Source organism: Pocillopora damicornis, chromosome 11 (genome assembly GCF_964200805.1).
Source record: "Pocillopora damicornis chromosome 11, jaPocDami1.2, whole genome shotgun sequence".
Classification (NCBI taxonomy): domain Eukaryota; kingdom Metazoa; phylum Cnidaria; class Anthozoa; order Scleractinia; family Pocilloporidae; genus Pocillopora; species Pocillopora damicornis.
In genome coordinates, this window is record NC_142680.1 from 20,810,372 (window position 1) to 20,832,615 (window position 22,244).

Consider the following 22,244-nt stretch of genomic DNA (forward strand, 5'->3'; position numbering starts at 1 on the left):
GGTTGTGGTACTCTATAGCTTTTTTGAAATCACCCAGACAGTGATAAGCATTGCCAAGATTGCCATAAGCGTTACCCTCCCCATGCTTGTCTCCTACTTCTTTAGCGGTTTTAAGATGTAGGTTGTGGTACTCTATGGCTTTTTTGAAATCATCCAGACGGTCATAAGCATTGCCAAGACTGCCATAAGCGTTACCCTCCCCATACTTGTCTCCTACTTCTTTAGCTATTTTAAGATGTAGGTTGTGGTACTCTATGGCTTTTTTGAAATCACCCAGACGGTTATAATCATTGCCAAGATTGCCGTAAGCGGTACCCTCCCCATGCTTGTCTCCTACTTCTTTATCTATTTTAAGATGTAGGTTGTGGTACTCTATGGCTTTTTTGAAATCACCCAGACGGTGATAAGCATTGCCAAGCCTGCCATAAGCGTAACCCTCGCTATGCTTGTCTCCTATTTCTTTAGCTATTTTAAGATTTAGGTTGTGGTACTCTATGGGTTTTTTTAAATCACCCAGACTTAAATAAGCATTGCTAAGATTGCCATAAGCGTTACACTCCCCATGCTTGTCTCCTACTTCTTTAGCGATTTTAACATGTAGGTTGTAGTACTCTATGGCTTTTTTGAAATCACCCAGACGGTGATAAGCATTGCCAAGATTGCCATAAGCGTTACCCCCCCCCCACACTTGTCTCCTACTTCTTTAGCTATTTTAAGATGTAGGTTGTGGTACTCTATGGCTTTTTTGAAATCACTCAGACGCTCATAAGCATTGCCAAGATTGCCATAAGCGTTACCCTCCCCATGCTTGTCTCCTACTTCTTTAGCTATTTTAAGATCTAAGTTGTGGTACTCTATGGCTTTTTTCAAATCACCCAGACTGCCATAAGAAATGCCAAGATTGCCATAAGCGTTACCCTCCCCATGCTTGTCTCCTACTTCTTTAGCTATTTTAAGATGTATGTTTTGGTACTCTATGACTTTTTTTAAATCACCCAGACTGCCATAATCAATGCCAAGACTGCCATAAGCGTTACCCTCCCCATGCTTGTCTCCTACTTCTTTAGCTATTTTAAGATGTAGGTTGTGGTACTCTATGGCTTTTTTTAAATCACCCAGACTGAAATAAGCATTGCCAAGATTGCCATAAGCGCCACCCTCCCCATGCTTGTCTCCTACTTCTTTAGCTATTTTAAGATGTAGGTTGTGGTACTCTATGGCTTTTTTGAAATCACCCAAACTGTCATAAGCATTACCAAGACTGCCATAAGCGTTACCCTCCCCATACTTGTCTCCTACTTCTTTAGCTATTTTAAGATGTAGGTTGTGGTACTCTATGGCTTTTTTGAAATCACCCAGACATTGATAAGCATTACCAAGACTGCCATAAGCGTTACCCTCCCCACGCTTGTCTCCTACTTCTTTAGCTATTTTGAGATGTAGGTTGTGGTACTCTATGGCTTTTTTGAAATCACTTAGACACAAATAAGCATTGCCAAGATTGCCATATACAACACCCTCCCCATGCTTGTCTCCTACTTCTTTATCTATTTTAAGATGTAGGTTGTGGTACTCTATGGCTTTTTTGAAATCACCCAGATGGTGATAAGCATTGCCAAGATTGCCATGAGCACAACCCTCCCCATGATTGTCTCCTACTTCTTTAGCTATTTTAAGATGTAGGTTGTGGTACTCTAAGGCTTTTTTGAAATCTCCCAGACGGTGATAAGCATTGCCAAGATTGCCATGAGCACAACCCTCCCTATGCTTGTCTCCTACTTCTTTTGCTATTTTGAGATGTAGGTTGTGATACTCTTTGGCTTTTTTGAAATCACCCAGACGGTGATAAGCATTGCCAAGATTGCCATGAGCACAACCCTCCCCATGCTTGTCTCCTACTTCTTTAGCTATTTTAAAATGTAGGTTGTGGTACTCTATGGCTTTTTTGAAATCACCCAGACTTAAATAAGTATTGCCAAGATTACAATAAGTGTTACTCTCCCCATGCTTGTCTCCTACTTCTTTAGCTCTTTTAAGATATAGGTTGAGGTACTCTATGGCTTCTTCTCTCTGATTATAGAGATCTATGACTTTATTGACATCACCTGAACTTGCACTACCGTGGTCATGACTCATAGGATCTTTTTCCTCCATGGACGTTTCTTCCTCTTCACTGACAGACTGAAGTCTTAATGACAACAAGATCCTATTGTTTTTGTCAATCTTTTTTATGTTAAGGGTTAAAAATGTGGAAAAAACAAAAAAGATTATGTTTCTGATCCTATTGATATGTAATAGTCCATTTTAACATTTGCGTGCTTGGTTCCCAAGCCTCTGAACAAGAGCGATGATTAGATGATTATCAACATTCAGTCTTAAAGTCAGTTATGAAATAAATCTACACTTCAAAAAATGTTTTTTCTGTGTGGAGCCTCAAAATTTAACGCGAAATATCTAGATTTAATCCCTAGTTTCCAAATACTGAGCAGCACTTGCTCAATTTTTAAATTAATATAGCTTTAACATCGGACAAATGTTTTACAGCAGTGGAAGAAATGAGTCTATAACACAAATACATGTCTTCAAAATTTTTATTTGTCCATAGGAAAGCACAACGAAAGTTTCTGAGTCTCTAAGTAGTGAAAAAAGGTCGAAGGCAAGAAAACCTGCATAAGATATGTAAACATTAACGAGCTTTTTGTTCTGGCTTGTTACTGGAATACCTGTGGTAGCCCAGTCATAAAATGCCTTTGTTTTTTTTTTGTTTTGTTTTTTGTTTTGTTTTGTTTTTTTTTTGTTTTTTTCCTCCGCCACAAAATGGAAAAATTGCGCAATAGTACCCAGAGGTCATTGGGCCCTCAACACCATGACAACTAACTGTGATCCAATGAGGTGTTCACATGCTGATCACGCGTGCTATCTTGATGATGATTGACGTTGTCATGCACGGACAGGGCCGGGTCACATGACGAACACGAGATTTTTGCCCATAAAACTATTTTGTCAGTCGTTTTGTATTTCAACGTAATTGGATTACGATCATCTGGAGAATTATGGGGCAAACGCTCAAAATACTTATAGACGCATACACAAGTCGTATTGTTCGCGGCCAATCCACACAAAAAGATGTTATTGAGCGGTAATTTTGGATCGGACAGAATTGCGAACGCTTGAAAGCCATGAAAGCATTGAATGCCTTGTATGTCTTGTATGCCAAGTATGCCAATGTCTTAGTTGAAAACGTAAACTCGTTGTAAAAAGCAAAATCTGAAATCTGAAACCAAACTGCTTATCCTCTATGCAATCTATTGAACAACACTACTACCGTGAGACTGAAGAACAAAATTCAAATGAATGCAAACTGTTAGTGAAGAAAGACGCCATGTTGGATTCACTTGATGCCAGGGAACGTAGCTACGATAACAGTGCGAATGGTATTAATTTCACGATCAGAAAGGTGAATTTTATGTTTGTTTTCATTGTAGTTGTATGGATATTCTTTTTTAATAAATACATGATCCAAAATCCCGTGTTTTTTGTGTATAATGTTATTATGTCAAGTATTGTTTATGCAATTGTCTTGTCACAGGCGACCCAAGGTCACGTTTCGAGAAAGAGCCAACGATTAATTCACGAACGCGTCACGCGTTGTGTGACTTAGAGTAAGTTATTCCAGGAACCGTTGAAAATTTGAACACGTTATAAGGAATAGTATTGGGAACGAAATATGGTCGATTTACAACGATAAATATTTCGAAATATGAATATTTTTCTCGAAAAATCAATAAAACTTACTCATACCCTGTGTATCCGTTGTATTTTCTGGCAATTGTTGCCGTTTTAAGCTTGCTTTACCATCACTATTATTCACGTCATCTACTTTTATGACATGTACAGACATCACACCAACCAACTCGCGCGCAAAGTAAGAAGACTATGTTGAAGGCTCGAAATTATATTTCGATCGATTTTCATCAAGAAATGGGCCAGGAATTTTTTCACAATAGTGCAAATAATCTTGAAGGCTGATCGCGGAAAAGCGATTGCGTGACGCTCGGTAAGCTGTAAGATGACATGTTATTATATAACAGACGTAAAAACTCTTCAGATTCTCAGTCTGCATTTTTTACCCACTCTGCAGTCTATATTTTGTATCCGGTCTGCAGTCTGCTGTCTACATTTTGTACTAACAGGTATCCGTGGCACAAATACAGTTTATTTCTGGTTACATTTATTCGCACAACACACATAATCTACCACAAAATACCTGTGTGTGAGGTAATTCGACATTTTCATTCTTTCCCGCGTTAATAATCTTCTTTCCTTTTGTAAGAATGTAGAACACTTACAATGTTTCAAGTAATCCATCCACCCTAGAAAAAATAACTCTTGCATGCATAGCATGCCTATGTTTTGAGACAGGTGTATGCCCTTGGCCAGACTTGAGCTCACTGTTTCAGTATACTAGTCCGACACGCATAGTATCACTACACTTGATTCCACGGATCCAGTACCATCCAGGTATCCCAGTTACCCTGCTCACAGGGTCTAGTTTTAGAGAGATCATCTACCCAAGTACCATGTATAAACTGGATGAATATTAGTCTTCTAACCCTTTAACTCCCGTGAGTGACCAAAAGAGAATTTCTCCTTACAATAGCAATACAATATCAATCAGATTAGTGTTGAGAGTAAAAAAAAAAAATGTATCAATTTGAAAATAGTTAGTTGATGCAATACTGAATTCTCTGTACTAACATTACAAGAATTGTATGGTTGACAGTAAGGATAATTACAAATTTGGTCTGTGAATTAAAGGGTTATCAAAACTAATGTACCAGTTATTGACATGGATAGTAGAACTAAGTCAAATTGGCTAAAAGGAGTAATTTCATTAATAAGTCATGAGGTAATAACTTCTCCTATGTTTTTTTATCACACACACACTTAAAATATATGAGCTGACAAGTTCCCATCATAATTAATACCCTTCTTTGTATTTTCTCCCTTGAAACATCAAATTATGGAAACTTTTTTCCATTATACCCACGGTTAAAAATGAAAGATTCCTTCAAAGGATACAGCTAGTCCCTTATCACACCAAGTGATTGCTTCTTCAAATCTCTTCAATTCAACACAAGCAGTGGTTCCTGTAGGCAACAACACAAAGAAACATACTATTACTGTAGCTCAATTCTGAGAAAAGAACCTGAAACAATTGAAATCATTACAGACCAGAAGAAAAAAAAAAAGACAAAACAATACAAAAAAACTAAACGGAAAAGAATAAACAGGCCCTATTAGGTTTCAGTTAGATTTATTTAGCTTTACAGACAACTGAAACTTCTAAGAACACTTAAATTGGGATCAACAACTGCCACAAAAACACTAAAAGTTAGGTAAGTCCTGATCCTTCTTATTAAAACAGCTAGATAGTGACTTAAGAGCGTGTCCACGAGAGCACCGGGTAGTAGTGCTACATGCCATCTCACTGATTTCAATGAAACTTTGTCAGTTTAAAGGGTCTACCCCAAAACTCAAAAAACAGACTGATTCCTGTTTTGGTCTTTTTTTCCGGGGGGAGATAGACCACCCCCCGGTTTTTCTTGGTTTTCATCAAGGAAATCGCTTCAAATAGGTAAAATGTATGAAGCTCTCACTGCGATGGTATTTAACCGATTACTTTGAAGATTTGCACACATATTTTTACGTCCTTAGTTAATGGCCGCCGCAAGTATCAGTCAGTTTGATCGACGGCTTGTCAATCAACAGAGGCAAATATACGACTGTGTTTTTTAGACTTATCGACTCATCTAAATATTTTAAAACTTTGAGGTCAAATATCTCCCGTTGCCAGAAAGCTACAATACTAATTCTAATTCCCCTTTATAACCCATCATTTCATCTCTGAAAATCATCAAACAAATCTTTGGGCACTACCGTATTTTTGTCTTGGATACCTTTGAAAATCTGCGACTGTGACAAGTTTCTCTCAACTACACCTGTCACGCAATTCTTGTTCTAGGCGGTCACTTGACAAAATAAACCTACATTTTTTAGCTCTTTATACAAGATAGTTGGTCAAGAAAGGTGAAAACTGTGAAAACTTTCGAGATTTTTTGTAGGAATGGAAAATTTCACGTTTAGAGAGATGCATGTAAACGAAAAATCAATGGGAAAATCGTAGCGTTTCTTTCTTCAGTCGTTTATTACTTTGAAGATTTGCTAAAATCAGCAGATATGGCTTTCGTACGGCACAAAACATTAATTAGTCTATAATATGATTGTTAATCATCGTCATTGCTCATTTAAGGAGATTTTAAAGTCATGCTGCATGTTGGTTGATATTACTACATGTGCCAGTGTGCTACAACTTCGGCTTTTACAGACGAGAAATTCTGCGCCCTCGCTCGAGAGCAAATATCAATAGTTCTATCGGTCTAAAAACTGTGCCTCTATCTATTTAGAGGGATACATGTTGACGGAAAAACAATGGGAAAATTGTAGCGTTTCTTTCTTCAGTCGTTTATTACTTTGAAGATTTGCTGAAATCAGGACATAGGGCTCTTGTACAGAACAAAACATTCATTAGCCTATACTTTGATCGTCTATTATCATTATCGCAAAGTTTACGATAAGGAAACTGTAACAGGAGAGGAGATTTTAAAGTCACATGTCGCCTGCTTGTTGACGTACAAGTTCCCGAGTGTAACAACTTCGGCTTTTCCATACCGCGAATGACGGGAAACTCTGCCCCCCTTATTTGTTAAATTCATTAACTACGCCATGTTTCCAAAATATAAGACTGGAAAATGTTTTTTCCACTTTCCACCATCAAGAAATTCCACGTATAGGAATGGTATTTGTAGGGTTTTTCTTTTTTTATGAGAAGTTAAAATTGTTCATCTTTTTTTTTTCAAGAAGACACTTCTAGAAAGTTTCTAGTCCTTTTTTTATCTTATTTTCCTGTTTTTTGACTGCAAATATCGTCTGCATTTGCTATTATTTTCGCTGATTGTCATGGCCTTTCCTGCGTGCACGTGCGAGCTAGTTCATATACAGGACTCTTTCGAGTTTCTCTGGCTGGTGTCGGGCTTATGTGTGTAGGTCTGATTCAAAAGATATCTGCACGCTGCAACACGGGTTCCTATGTTTTCTTTATTTGTATTTTCATTCCATTACTTGCATTATCACACATCAATGTTTTTTTATTCCCTCAGCAGGTTCCCTCAGATTTGGAAGTAGGCCATGAAAAGTCAATATTGACCAGAACTGAAATCTTTTTCTATCACTATTTGTTTCAGAGAACCCCCGTCATTTGTGACTTTATTTCTCAAGAAAATGTGTTTTTATTTGCTATTTATTTCCATTAGAAGATGAAACTAGGTCCTGATAAGTTTTTTTTGTCTCGTGACTCCCAAAAACCGTGTTTGCGACAACATCAATTGAGAAATCAAAGGCAATTACGCCTGAGAAATTCGCTTGTAGTCTTCTACCCGCAGAAGGCAATTCCATATAAGGAAACGTTCTAAGACCTCTGTAAACTAGAGACATAAGGTGATGTTGAGGAGTGAAATATTTACACTAAATCTGTGACCCTTAAACGGATCACGTACTCGTACGTGTAACGTCCGGAAAATGTCACGCATGTTAACATCGTAGGCGCACCTGGCGTATTCTATCCACTGACTTCAATAGTAAAGAGACAACGTATTTACTATTTAACAAATAGAGAAGTCTTGACTGTGCTCTGTTCTGTTATAAAGCACTTAGGAAGCGGCTAGAGCACGAAAGAAGTGTAGGGAGAAACACAAGACGTAGTCGGGTGTTTTTTCCCACTTCTTGAGTGCTCTAACCGCTTCCTAAGTGCTTTACAACAGAACAGAGCACAGTAAAGGCTTCTCTATTTGTTTTATAATAAAGAATCCGTTAAATTACCCAAGCATTTCTTTCAATTTTCAAAACAAACTTTATTTCCCAAAGCGAACAAGCTTGTGATGACAGCGCCGCAAAACTCGGCTACAGAGACTAATGTGAATTGCCACTCAACGTATCGGAAAGGATATCAGAGCAAGCTGTTATTTTTTCACTCGAAGGGCGGCCGATTTAGTTTCTGAGGCTTGCTGTGATGACCGGAGATCGCCATGATGAGCGAGCCGCGATGAACTTAAGCATGATCATGTTCGCTCATACTTTGTATACTATACGAGTGTTAGATGTGTTTGATTTTTATTTCCGTACGTGAACTTGCAATCTAACTGAGCGTGAAAATCTTTAAAACTCGGAATGTTTAGTTTGTTTTTCCTTTGAGGATTTTCGCATCTGCTCACGTTTTATTAGCGTAAATTACGTCGCCTGGTATGTTTACAAACCTTTGTTTTATTCTTTTGTTGCTACTTGCCGGCTCGCTTCAGTTCCGAAATTTCACTTTCAATTATCGGAAAAAAGGTAAAAAGAAGTCCCGGAAAAATTCGAATATAGTACAATTGGCAGATGGCGTGACAGCTTTAGCTCAGCTCTATGCTCTATACTCTCATAGAACACGCTCTTTCAACCAATGACAGCGCGCGTTATATCCGAACTTTATTATAATTGTATATGAGCAAGCTTAAATACCCTACTTGGGAAAATCCTTGATGAAGTCTACTATTGTCAGACGAAACGTGTTGGAGATAAATACAAGTTTTTACTTTCTCAGTTCGTGCAGTGATGCTCACTAGTTTGTTCCGTCAAAAATGCTTTTAATGTGAAGTCACGTCGACCTCGACAGAAAAACTAAGCTCACCCTGTCACAATCAATGGTTTGATACCGTAAGTACCAATTTAGGTACATCATTGGGCTTTGATGACAATGATGAAAAAAATGTGCGTTTCCTCACGCTCGCCACGTTTATTCTTTGGACTTTTTTTTTTACTGGAGGGCGATGTCGCTTAGCTTGGCGCGTCTTGACTCTGGCCGACGAAAATCATCGAGGTGAACTCCATGAAATTCTAGTCAAATGTTTTAAAAACTTTGTCTACCCTTGATTTGCACGCAGAAAAAAAAGGCAAATCCCGAACGGTATTTCAAACTATTTATTCATTAGTCAATTTATGAACTGTTTCATAGCAGCCCGAGGAAAAAAAAAATTGAAACAACCGGCGTATCGGTCAAATGAATTCCAATTTTTTCAACAAGCAGTTGGTAAGTTCATTTTTCCTAGTAAATTTAAGTGGGGGTCATTTTTTTGTGTCCGACGATCAAAGATAGAAATCTCTAAAACGTCTCTGAAACTCTTTTTAAAAATAGCGTACACTTCCGGTAATATTTTCCTCCTTCTAGCAACAGCGCAATAGACATTGTTAATCCTATGTAGTGTAGGTGTATTAGTTGTATTACGTCTTCATAGTGATGCCATATAAGAAATCGAGTGTCTAAAAAGCCCTCAATTCAATCTAACACTCGAATTGATAAAGTCAAGATGGTGCAGTTGTCTTGTTCATCTGCAACTAACTGTAGAACCAAATGTTACTTTTCTCGCGCTGGCCAGGAACGGCAACAGCTCATACCTCTAAATTCGTGGGTATACAGCTTAAAAAAAAACAAACAACATTTGAGAGACGTCGACGTATCCCAAACATGCATTTCGTCCGAGATGGAGCTTATTCTAGCGCGTATTGGCTTATTTGGAGATTACTAGGGCCGCGATTTCACGATGTACCTCAAATATCGTGCACAACTTGGTGTGAGATTCAGACCTTCGGGTTCGTAAATGCCATTATCCTCCTCATAAAAATCGGAGACATAAAGTGAGAGAGAGATGAATCTGCAGATGGCAGAAGAGATCAAAGCTGGTGGCGAGTCTTTCTAGTGGCGGCAAGGTGACTGTAAACCTAAATAGAACGCGTACTGTAGCTGCTATCTTAGAGTCGACAATGAATAAGGAAGAAGGGCAAGAAGAGCTCTTATCTGAACATCAGTTTTCCTAACTGGTGATTGCTAGGGATACGCAGGTATTATAGAGGCGCTCATTTAGATAGAGGTGGGCGATCCTCCCTCTGACTTAAAAACTGCGACAAGTTTATAGCGCAGACCAACTGGCACAGTTTGAAGCACCTCAGGGTCTCACTAGGCTCATCACATTAGAAACCTTCAGCAAACTAGTCGTAGAAGCGGATGGTTATCAGCAACGTGCACAGATTTCTGAACGCGGGTCATCGCGAGAACTATACCCAATCCGTCATAGACGGAACAAGAAAGCGAGATATTCTTGCTGAAAGAAGGATGTATCAAGACGTTTCAGTCATTGACTGCCATCCAAATGTACCCTGACAAAGACAAATACAAATACAGTAAAGCCGACAAAAGAACTCCGCCTAGGATAAGATCAAGAGGAAATGGACTAAGACCGGCTTGCCACTCTATAGGGGACGGCTACGTTCGAGGTCGGACCTCAGGTAAAAATTCTGACGAACAATCCCTAACTAGCCAAGTGGACTTTGGATGGGCTCTTTGGAAAACCCAAAAATTAGCCACCTTTTCTCAGAAAGCAGAGAATTATCTCTTAGACGTGTGCTGGGCAAGGGAGGAAACTAGTAAGGCAACCGCCTCTAATGTGATTTCCCAAATATCGAGAGAGTTTAAGAGACGACACCAGCCAGAAATGTTGTCTAAGACTGACCGGTTGATACAAAAGCAAATCGCTCGATACTTCAGCCGGTTATCTGCCGTAACAAAAATTGGTTTATTGATGAAGTCCCCTCTGTAAATATGAATGAGGACGGAGAGATCGATGCCAACGATCTAGCTTCAGAATTCGAAACTGACCAAACAAGGCAGAAGATAAGGAGGGACCTTGCAAAATTTAGACGAAGACTGCAAGAAAGGGTAAAGCTGCTATTAAGCTAAAAAAAAAAAAAAGATATTCGCATCTCACCTTTCTTTCATATTTATTGTCTTTGCTCACGAAAACAACTGACTATGTCTTGGGATTTCATCAAGGGAAATTTGCAGGAAGGCTACTCGTCAAATTACTGCTGGCTTATTCTTATTTTAAAATTTTACAAGTCACGCAATTAAACGCCGGCAACACTCGATCTAGAGAGATGTAGATTTATATGTAGTAATAGAATGCTTGAAAAAAAATATGCAGATATTTTACGATCGAAGCATGCAAATAATCATAGGGATCTGCAGATTATTCTGAAACTGTTATCTAGCAGATAGCATGAACAACGCGCTTGAATAATTCCTACTAAGAGTCTTCGGGTCACACAATAGATGTTAGCTTAGCGGAGTTCTGCATGGAAATGTTCGATGGCGGTAAGTGACAACGACAACACTATTTTAATTTTATTTTCGGGATAGAGGCACAGTTTTTAGTCCGATAGAACTACGTATTGATATTTGCTCTCGAGCGAGAGCGCAGAATTTCTCGTCTGTAAAAGCCGAAGTTGTAGCACACTGGAACAATTAGTAATATCAACCAACACGCAGCATGAAATAAAATGAGCAATGATGATGATTAACAATCATATTATAGACTAATGAATATTTTGTGCCGTACAAAAGCCATATCTGCTGATTTTAGCAAATCTTCAAAGTAAAAAACGACTGAAAAAAGAAACGCTACGATTTTCCCATTGATTTTTCATTTACATGCATCTCTCTAAACGTGAAATTTTCCATTCCTACAAAAAATCTCTAAAGTTTTTCACATTTTTCACCTTTTTTGATCAATCATCTTGTATAGAGAGCTAAAAAATGTAGGTTTATTTTGTCAAGTGACCGCCTAGAGCAAGAATTGCGTGACAGGTGTAGTTGAGAGAAACTTGTCACAGTCGCAGATTTTAAAAGGCATCCAAGACAAAAATACGGTAGTGCCCAAAGATTTGTTTGATGATTTTCTGAGATGAAATGATGGGTTATAAAGGGGAATTAGGATTAGTGTTGTAGCTTTCTGGCAACGGGAGATATTTGACCTCAAAGTTTTAAAATATTTAGATGAATCGAAAAGTCTAATAACACAGTCGTATATTTGCCTCTGTTGATTGACAAGCCGTTGATCAAACGGACTGATACTCGCAAAAGACATTAACTAAGGATGTAAAAATATGTGTGCAAATCCTCAATGTAATCGGTTAGATACCATCGCTGCGAGAGCTTCATACATTTTACCTATTTGAAGCGATTTCCTTGGTGAAAACCAAGAAAAACCGAGGGGGTGGTCTATCTCCCCCCGGAAAAAAAAACCAAAACAGAAACCAGTTTGTCGTTTTGAGTTTTGGGGTAGACCCTTTAAACTGGCAAAGTTTCATTGAAATCGGTGAGATGGCATGTAGCACGACTGCCCGGTGCTCTCGTGGACACGCTCTTAACATATCTGACACCTGTGACTCATTGGACTTAAGGATCTAAAATATTCATGCTGAAATTTTGCTTTGCATTCCGCATTGAGTTCTTCATCCCGTTCAAAATAATATTCTCATCATGATTAATGGAAAGTAATGGCGTAGCAGTCAAGAGCTGGATTCAAATGCACATCAGGGTTGTCTCGACCTCTTAATTAAAGTCCATTGAGACAAGATTGAACTCTATTTAACCTCATTTAACCTTAGGCCTGTTCCAAACGTCGTGCTACTGCCGTGCCGAACTCAAATGAAACAGTAATTTCGATTTAAGCACGGCAGTAGCACGCCGTTTGAAACCATTAAGCGCGGCACGGCTGAATTAGCTTCGGCACGACTACTTAGCGCGGCAGGCCTTGCCGTGCCGCACGGCAGTAGCACGACTTGGTTTCAAACGTTGTGCTACTGTCGCGCCGAACTCAATTCATAAATTAATTTAACGGATTTTGCATTATTTGCATACTATTACGCATGCGCACTAATAAAAAAAGACAAATCTACCCGTTTTGCCCGAAAGCTTGAGAGAAGAGGAATCCGACGGTGACAATAAATTGCTTAGGGTTAGGGTTAGGGTTAGGGTTTGGAAACGCCTGCACGATCGTAATACAGTAACTTGCTGGCTGTCGTCAAGGGAAACCAGAAGAAGAATAAATGAAAAAACTTTCAAAAGTAATCCTCTCCTTGCAATAACAGTATTCAATATGGACTGTTGCATTCGCCTGCGTTGCCTTCTGGCATTTAAAATTGTCTTAAACAAAACAAACTTCTCGCGCTCTTCGTTAAGGTTTCCCTCCGCCATTTTGGATGGGGCGATACCGCTGGATGGATGGTTTGTTTTGTCTTTTGAATTTGGCGCGACTGCATTAGGTTCGACGTTTGAAACCGCTGCCGTGCTATCGTCGTGCCACTGCCGAGCCAAATTCATTTGAGTTCGGCACGGCAGTGGCACGACGTTTGGAACAGGCCTTAGAGTGTTGAGTTCTTTTTTTACATATCTAACCTCTCACAATTGCCTTAAGGTAAGTTGGATTTAACTCAATGGCTGCTTCTGCATCCCTTAGTGAATCCTGGTGATTTCCTGTTATTGGAATAAATATCTCTGATTAGCCATACATGTTGCAAACCACCTACCATTACTATAATTTTGAGAAAAACTTGTGATGCTCGTTGATATCTGGGGTAAGAGGTTACTTCTTTGTATATTTAAGAGGCCAAGATAAGATCTAAATTTTTCCGGGCATGCATTCAAAATTATCCCCTTTTTCAGAAAACTACTACTGACAACTCAATAGCTTCCAAATAGAAAACAAATGCCTATTAAAGCTCTCATTATCTTACCAAGTTTAGAATGTGCAATAGCCCTGTTGTTGTGCAGTTTAGCCTTCAGTTCTTTCTCGTTGCAGTTCATTTTAATTCCTTTGGTGTAAAAATGAATAGCATTGATGAAATCTCCTTTCTTGAAGGCCTCATTACCCTCATTTCTATAAACATCAGCTGTGGCTGCAAAGAAAAAAATAAAATAATTCGAAAAAAAAAATTAAAAATAGGTGTCAAAGTCTGTGGTCGTAGCTAATAATTATTAGTGTATTATCAGAGCTGTCAAGATTTTCAATAGTTATGATGATGCCAATGATGTAGGTGACATCATGGGTAAGAATAACAATGAGAATTAAGCATCACTCAACTTGAGGCAAACCCCTGGGCATTTAAATTTTTGGAGATAGGTTTCCTAAAATTCCCATTCCCTAGGCAAAATTAATAAAATGTTCAAATGCCCCACACAATTTTATGTAAAAGGCGAAATAATTAGCAATTTGACTTTCAACTAGTTGATCAAGCTTTAAAAACTAATTGACCAAGCTTTAAAACCTAGACCTTGAAGCCTTATTTCTTCTGAGCCATTTGTTAGTGAAAGTACAGTATCTACCTTAAACACCTCCATATTCAATGATAATTAACACTTGTACTCTACTGGAAATTAGATGTGACAGTTTTTATTCAAATTCCCTAACGCCAGTCAGGCAGGGTTAAACCCCCCCCCCCCCACCCTCTTTGGCTTGGATGAAGATCAAATACCTATGGGTTGCTCGAGGAGAAGGGAGGGAATGTTGAAGGTTTCAAAGTGATTGTGTTTCATTAAATAAGAAAGATGATGGTGATGATGATGATGGTACCTATGATGCAAACTTACACAAGGGATGTTACATGATGATCAAATAAAGTCTTAACTTATTATAACTTTGTGTTATTGATTTGAACTGCTAGAAAAGAAAAAAGCAAAAGTTTCTGTGTCATAGATCTTCTCAATGAACAGCATATTGTAATCATAGAAGAGAGTTATGACTGACCAAATATCCTTTAAAGTGTTCATACAGTGTATGTATCTTTTTCCACATCTGCTTGCATTCTTGAAACTGATCCTGATCGAATAGAAATTGTTCTAACAATTACTGAAGCCGAAGTTCAACCTAGCTCACCTCGTAAAGTGTCCTCGTCAAAATCTGGTGCATTTTCTTTGTCAGGTAAGTCTTCATTTTCACATGGAACTTTAATTGAACTTCTTCCTGTAGCCATAGCAACTGTTAGAAGACTGATGCTTCTTACAAAGTTGTTCTTTTAAGTCATCCTAGCCTGAAAAAAAGGTGATTGAAAATGGTTCTAAACATCAGCTCAACATATTACCCAGTTGCAAAATAAATATTTTTTCCCTTCTGAGAATGGGAGGGATACATAGACACAAAATCAGAAGCCAATTAAGAGCTAATGTCAACATGCATCAGACAAACGGCGGCAAGTCACCCAAATTCGTTTTCTCTCCTACTTTCATATTTTGTAGCCCAATATGTCCTAATAATTGTGGTGTAGTTTTTTTGTGAAAATACATTTTAGTTTTTGAGAAATAATTTTTTTCGTTGGACCACTCAAATATGCAAATTTTCACTCTGAATATTGCCCGAGTTGTGTGACCTCATGTGACGAATTTACTCAACCTCCGGTATTTCTTTCGGCATAATCCTTTGTTTTATCAACTAAACTTAATCCCCTGACATTATTGAGGATGACAAAGAAATATTTATTTTTTGGTAAATATTTTTGTCCGACATACTTTTTCCATGTCGAAAAGTAGCATCAAAACAAAGACAGTTTTAACAATGACCGATATGACAAAATCTACTGAGCTTCTAGTTTTCAAAAGACAAAAGGATGGTTCTAAAGTTACTGTAAAAATTTTCTTGTGCAATTGTGTTGTTCTATCGTGAGACGAACTCAAAGTCCGGAAAAGTTTACTTGCTAGCGACTATGAAATATACATGGTGTGCCTACTTGTCGCCACATTGGCATATCGAGGCATAAATCACTACAATTTGTAAAAAAATCTAACGCAACACTCTTACCTAGTTTATTTATGATTTTATAAGAGCAATAACTGTTTCGGTCATTACATTACGCTTGGGTATTACTTTTTTGTCGGGAGCTCAGGTTTTACGTTGTGTTTTCCCCTATCCCAGTTATATTAGAAGCTAGTCACGCAGTGATTGATACCAACACAAATGAATATTTACCCTGTATGAATATTTTTGTTTATGTTGAATTGACAATATTACAGTTTGTTACTTTTGTGGTCACTAATCGTTGTTTCAGTGGCAGCGTAACAGTTCAAAGCGGGTTGTTGCTTCAACGCTATTGAAATTTACAGTGTTCTGGCAGGAAAGCAAAGCATGATGTTCTGGTAATAAAAACTCTTTGGGGCCTTTTACATGATATCGAATGAGTTTTGTTCAAGAACGAGTTCATCCCGGTTGTCGCATGATACCAGAGTAAAATTATTCGAAACGAGTCATTTGTGAATGAGTTTATTGAGGTTTTAATTCCAGAACGAAACACTTGTTCTGGACGACCTTTTGCACCTGTATAAAGTAAACGCGGTACGACACTCATATCTGTATGAATCCTCTTTAGGAGCGAGGGAAGCATAGAAAAAGGACGTAAATACTTGTTTTTACCACTTGTTTTTATAATCCAAATTATCTTGCATGTAAACGCGGCATGAAATTCATTTCATTTCGGAATGAAACCCATTTTGGAATAATGTAAAAGGTACCTTATTGACGGACCATTAGATTTTTTATGCGGGGGGGGGGGGGGGTCTTTTGCCAATTGCACGACTTGTCTTCTTCCATCGAGCCCGTGCTCGATTTTTTCGGCGGGTATTGCCCAACACCCCAACACCCGCATCAAAAATCTAATGGTCCGTCCCTAAGATGCTATCAGGTCCTACAACTTTTCCTGTGATCAAAGAATTTGGATATATAAGTATTACTCGCGTTATTGTTGTTGTTTTTTTTACATTACCGAGCGAATTTCAAGTGATAATTTCAGGAAGTAAGAAGCAACAACAAAAGGATTCCTATCAAAGCGAGGTGCCATTTTCAGTCATACCTGGTCGGACACTATGAAAACAAAGGATGACACGCAAGCAGTTTACTGCAAATTTGACATGAAAATAATTCTGATGCCTCTTTGAAAAGAGAAAAAGGCTTGAAAAGTAGACATCGCGCGATCTTTGGCTATGTTACAAAAGAATACTTTATGCACTAGAAGTGCACAGATCGAGTTCCGGATGCACTTGAAAAGTCTGTTTACCTACCAAATTATGTCAAGACGAACAAAACAAAAAAGGTACAGCCGTCCTGCCTCGAAGCAGGACAGATTTTGTCAACATGAAAATCTGACAGATCAGTGCCAAAAGTTGTTATAAGTAAATAACCACTTTACGTGAATTTTACGAGGTGAGACTGACAGCTCGTAGTTGGCAAATCACATCTTTTGTTTTTAGGTGCTGACAGGGTTGGTGGGGGAGGTGGGGGAGGAGGCGATCAGAAATGGGTGAGGATGCTTGTCGTACCTTTCAGGGGTCAAAATCAGTGAACTGGTACCTTTTATGGTGTCTCCAACTTTAATGGACTGCCAGAGACCTAGCTGGTACCTTTTAAGATGTTTTTCGTTCAATAAAATACCTGAAATAAGCATTTAATAAGCACTAGGACGATTTTAATGATCTGACTTGAGCCTCTAGAGCACATCGATAAAGAAGTTCTTATTTTTGGGATTTTTCAATTTTTTTCAGTTTTAATTGGTACTTTATAGGGGTAGATATCTGTTGTTGCCACTCCCACACAGATAAGACTCAGGTACCGAAATTCCGGCGCGCATCCTCGCCCTCTTATATATAGGGGTTCCCCGGGGGGTGCTGATACGTGCAGCACACTTAAAATTTAGCAAAGGCAAATTTTGATGTGATAAAAAAGTTTTGTCAGCGTCTTGTAGCTACTGCTGAAGGGCCCTTTACCACTGTGTGCTTAATTACGTGTCCCGCCAGATTGCGGGAAGCCTACAAAGTGCTCAGACATTAGTATAGAAAACTCCGCCTCTGTCTGGATTTTTGAAAATTTGAAGATTTACAAAAGACAGTCTTAATTGACTGAGATAAATTGGGCAAAAAATCATCATGTGTATGTTGCAAGTTCGTATAATTCGTAACAGAAGCAATTGAAATTATTTAAACCAGAGACTGTAGCAGGTAGTTAGGTAAAGTCTGTATTTAAGCAGTGGCCCATCCAGGCCCTGAGCTTATAATCCTGGATTCCTCACATGAAGCGACTAGGTATTACTACTCCTCCCCGGACATGATGACAGTCCACCCCATGGTTACCCCCCCCCCCCTCCCTATTCCCTCCTGTCATTTCATCAGGTTCCCCTGACTAATGTCTGGTACCCATTTATACTCCTGGGTGGAGAGGGGTACTATGAGAGTAAATTATTTTGCACAAAAACACATGACCTGGCCAGGTTACATATGCAGATCTCTTGACCCTGACTCCACCTCACTAATCATAAGGCCACCATGTCTCCACAAGAGGGGAGAGTTTATGGTGAATCCTTTCTCATAAGAAACAACTTTTGCAAAACCAAAGTAAAATCCTCTTAGCTGATTTTTAAACAGGGATTACTGGTCAAAACTTACAAAATGTGTAAGTTTTTTATTCAATTTCCTCCAGTTGAACCGACATCCATATGTGTGCAGCTGGCTGTTAGTTCAACTGGACACTTATGACAGGAAAAACAATGAAATATATAAACTAATGCATGCTGATGTATGTTGATATGGATTTCAATTTGGTACAGGTGCTGATGTTTGTGGTTTACCAGTAGATGTATATTAAACTAATTGTTTTTGAAATCATTTCATGTTTACTCTGTTTTGTGCACAGAATTGATTTGTCTTTGATGCTAACTTTAACTATCCTGATAATCCAGACTAGTTATTTTTCAAACATCATAAAATCCTTGCTGGCTGTCTTCACGTGCAAAAAATTTCAAGAAATGTAGAGGAAATCAATTTCACAAAAGAAAAGGATAATATTTGAGAGAGGGCTCCTTGATTGGTTGTTGCCTATCTGCCCTTGCCCACTGTGTGTGAAATACTTTATAAAATGCAGGTTGTTTACAAGGAATAAACACGCGATTGGATTAAGTTCAAGGTGGTTAAAAGCCGAGTTTATTCGTAGAAAAAGTCAAAACGCAGGAGAATTGCGTTAAAAGTTCACTATCGGTAGCAGTTAGTGTGAATTTTTTCCAGTGGGGTTGGACATTGCGATTAGAATACGTGATTAAATGCAGATTGTTTACAAGGAAATTACACGTGATGGAGCGAAGTTTGATTTGGCAAAATGGAATTTAATCGGCGAAATAAAATTTGTAATCAGCAGACTAGGTCAGTGAAGCAAAATAAAAAGAAATATACATATCCAAAAAATCTGCACACCCCCTCCCTTACTGCCTCCTTCTACTTGCTTTTCTGATGGTAATTTCGTTTCTAAGTATTAATTCACTCTATTTGAGACAACAAGGTAGTTTTCCATTACCAGAAATCCGAGATATCGATCATACTTGACCTCTCCAGGCCTTGGCCAAGAAACAATTATAAAGAAATGTGTGGGATAAAAAAAAAATGTTCAAAATCTCCAAGGATCTTTCATTTTCTTGTCAAGATCTTCAGGGGTCTTTTATTTTCTTTCCAAGATCTTTAATTTTCTTGCCAAGATCTTTACGGATCTTCAAAATTTTCCTGCCAAGATCGTTCAGGATCTATTTCTTTCTGTCATTTCAAACTAAACTTATAGATAAATATTCGCCACCCAGAATGCCTTCAATGAAAATCACCAACGGGTAGCACTCATGATTTTATGTGGAACGAGCAAATGCAATTAGGCAATCTCATTCAAATTTTTGTTTAATTTCCGACTCGAGTTATGACGAACAAGAACGAGGAGCATGTGGTTCACTCGTTAATTTATGTAGGACAAAAAAAAAAGAGCAAAGAAGACGATCATTTATTCCAAAATCTATGTGTGAGCTGGATTTCAGCTTATTTTCATTTTCTACAGGTGTGCTGATAAATATTCAGTTACGCTGTGTTCTTAATATAACCTACATTTTTTCAAAAGAAGTCAAATGATGTGTTAAAGAATTCGTATTTTGATTTGTAGCCTTAAATTTTGCTCTGACTGAAAATACCTGCTAAGTTTTGTATCATTTAATAAGCAAGGAGCGTTTTACATCTTCCCCTCGAAACGTGTGTTTGTGACAACTGCTTCCTCTTTCAATTTCTATAATGCGAACAGGATGTAACACGTAGACGGTAGTTTATAATCAAAATAAAAAGGAAAAACGCTTCAGATAACCTCGTAAAACTCAGTTTTCTCGGTTCTCACTAAATATTCTTCTAAAAAAATAGAGTAAGCAGGGACACAGCACTTTAGATCGATAACATTTTCATAACTTGCTCTTGTCTGCGATCATATGGTCTAGTGTGTTGTTGCCGGCTCACTTTGCTGAAAGAGCTATATGAAACCAAGATCCCACGCCTCATACCGGATTGTCTATATTTTACAATGTAATAAGTTTTTCTTTGTTAATACAAACTGGCAATGTTATTGATGGAACACTGCGAGTGGGTGAGACAAAAATCCACTTGGTCTAATTAATTATTTCAGAGCTTACCTTAAAACGACGTTTCGTCAGCGATGGAGCGTTGAATTCGTCCTTAAGAACCTGTTAAATTTGTAAAATTTTGCAAGACCGAAGATATTTTTTATAAGTTCTTCAGAAGGTGACTTATAACACGAACGGTGTCGAGAGGGTACTCTTTTCCTAGTGGTCTCACGACGTAGGAATGTTTGATTTTATTCCTCTGAAATTTAGCTCGCGATAACCTAGAAGCAACGCTTCGAGCTGGGGATGGCGAGCGTTAAAAACTTCTCGCTGCCACCAAAAGGATGCAAATGACTCACTTTTTGTTTCACGACCATAATGATGTTTTTACCATTGCGTGACATTCTCAAGAAAACCAAAAGTTGATGACACATTGTGAAGTTTTCTGAGGAAATGAGCCATAAATAGTGAATAATACACGGGCGCGCGTAGATGCGATTTTGGTTGATGGAATACAATTCAAGCACGTGAAAAATCGCCTAATGTTAACGTAGTGCAATGATTGGGTATATTCTAATGGACTTTGGACGTTGTTTTTATGGTACGTGATGGAACGTGAGTTGTTAGGCGTGTTCGTTGCGCGTAAAGGAGCCGTAAAAACACGTTTGACTTAAAAATAATACAAAAAATGAAATGCGAAACTTTCATGTCCCGATAAATCTCGACCTTAAACAACGAGGCTCTCGCGAAGACCACAAACAATCACACTTATCAAATGAGCCCAAGATTTCTGGTTAATGTTATTCTTTGTGCACAGCACCCTGATCCATGACATCATCTATAAGAACATAGGTAAACGTAGCATGGGCGGGTTGAGATGGGACACTTTGTGTACCTAATGTTTTCATTTTTGTAACAGAAAAAGAGCATGACCTTCAAACGGAGGAAAATATCGCGTTACTTCACCTTGTCTGAACTCACACCACAGGCAGCCCAAACTCCAGCTGCGAGATGATCATCTTGCGAAATAAGATTCATGGTGATTTTTTCGGTTTTTTTCGGATTTTCTTTATCTGGCGGTGGTATACCTGAATATTTTTATGAGTTGTGCCGTATTTTGACTTTCCCCACAGGCTCGTCAAATTCAAACAAGGAGTGAAAGTACAAGGCAATACTACAAACCAATGAATAGTCTAGTAGGTTATTTATGATCCAACTGCTTTTTATTCACCATGTCTTTCTGCTCATTTCTCATAAGGCGGGAAAAAGTGGATAGAGAAGCGCAGAGTGCGTAGCCGACCGGTTAAACAGGTTTTTTTACAGTACAAAATAACCAACTGTATACATTTGGTATATACATATATTCGCATTATGTGAACTCTACCTTGTGCAGTTGGATTATAAAACCAAATTATCTCGTTGTACCCCTCATCGACGCGGCACCACAATTTCCTTAGAAACTAAACCCAGTTATTCATACGTTGTTGATTATAATGCCTGCAGCTGGTGCAGAAAAGCAAGAAGAAGGAGGCAGTAGGGGAGGGGGTGTGCAGATTTTTGGGATATGTATATTTCTTTTTCTCTTGCTTCCCTGACCTAGTCTACTGATTACAAATTTTATTTCGCCAATTAAATTCAATTTTGCCAAATTAAACTTCGCTTCATCGCGTGTCATTTCCTTGTAAACAATCTGCATTTAATCACGTATTCTAATCGCAATGTCCAACCCCACTGGAAAAAATTCACACTAACTGCTACCGATAGTGAATTTTTTCCAGTGGGGTTGGACATTGCGATTAGAATACGTGATTAAATGCAGATTGTTTACAAGGAAATGACACGCGATGAAGTGAAGTTTAATT

At 38.4% G+C, this 22,244-nt stretch overlaps 2 protein-coding genes across 2 annotated transcripts in view; both read right to left on the reverse strand.

Moving 5' to 3' along the window:
* The window catches only part of LOC149038143 (uncharacterized), a 69,240-nt gene that overhangs the window by 27,364 nt on the left and 19,632 nt on the right, over positions 1-22,244 (reverse strand). The window lies entirely within an intron of this gene.
* Positions 602-20,717, reverse strand: LOC149038144 (uncharacterized). Its single transcript, XM_089187155.1, has 6 exons — positions 20,452-20,717; positions 14,865-15,018; positions 13,726-13,887; positions 13,388-13,465; positions 5,083-5,150; positions 602-2,223 (listed from the first exon to the last, which is right to left on the reverse strand). Exons 2-6 carry the CDS (start codon positions 14,959-14,961, stop codon positions 613-615), a joined length of 2,016 nt encoding a protein of 671 aa, XP_089043281.1. The 5' UTR covers positions 14,962-15,018; positions 20,452-20,717; the 3' UTR covers positions 602-612.

Excerpts from the sequence above, each read along its gene's own strand:
- LOC149038144 (XM_089187155.1), bottom strand. The coding sequence starts at position 14,961 with ATGGCTACAGGAAGAAGTTCAATTAAAGTTCCATGTGAAAATGAAGAC. Across the intron at positions 5,151-13,387 it reads CCTTAAGGCAATTGTGAGAG|GAACCACTGCTTGTGTTGAA; the intron begins GTTAGATATGTA and ends TGTTGCCTACAG. Across the intron at positions 2,224-5,082 it reads GGTGTGATAAGGGACTAGCT|ATTGACAAAAACAATAGGAT; the intron begins GTATCCTTTGAA and ends AACATAAAAAAG.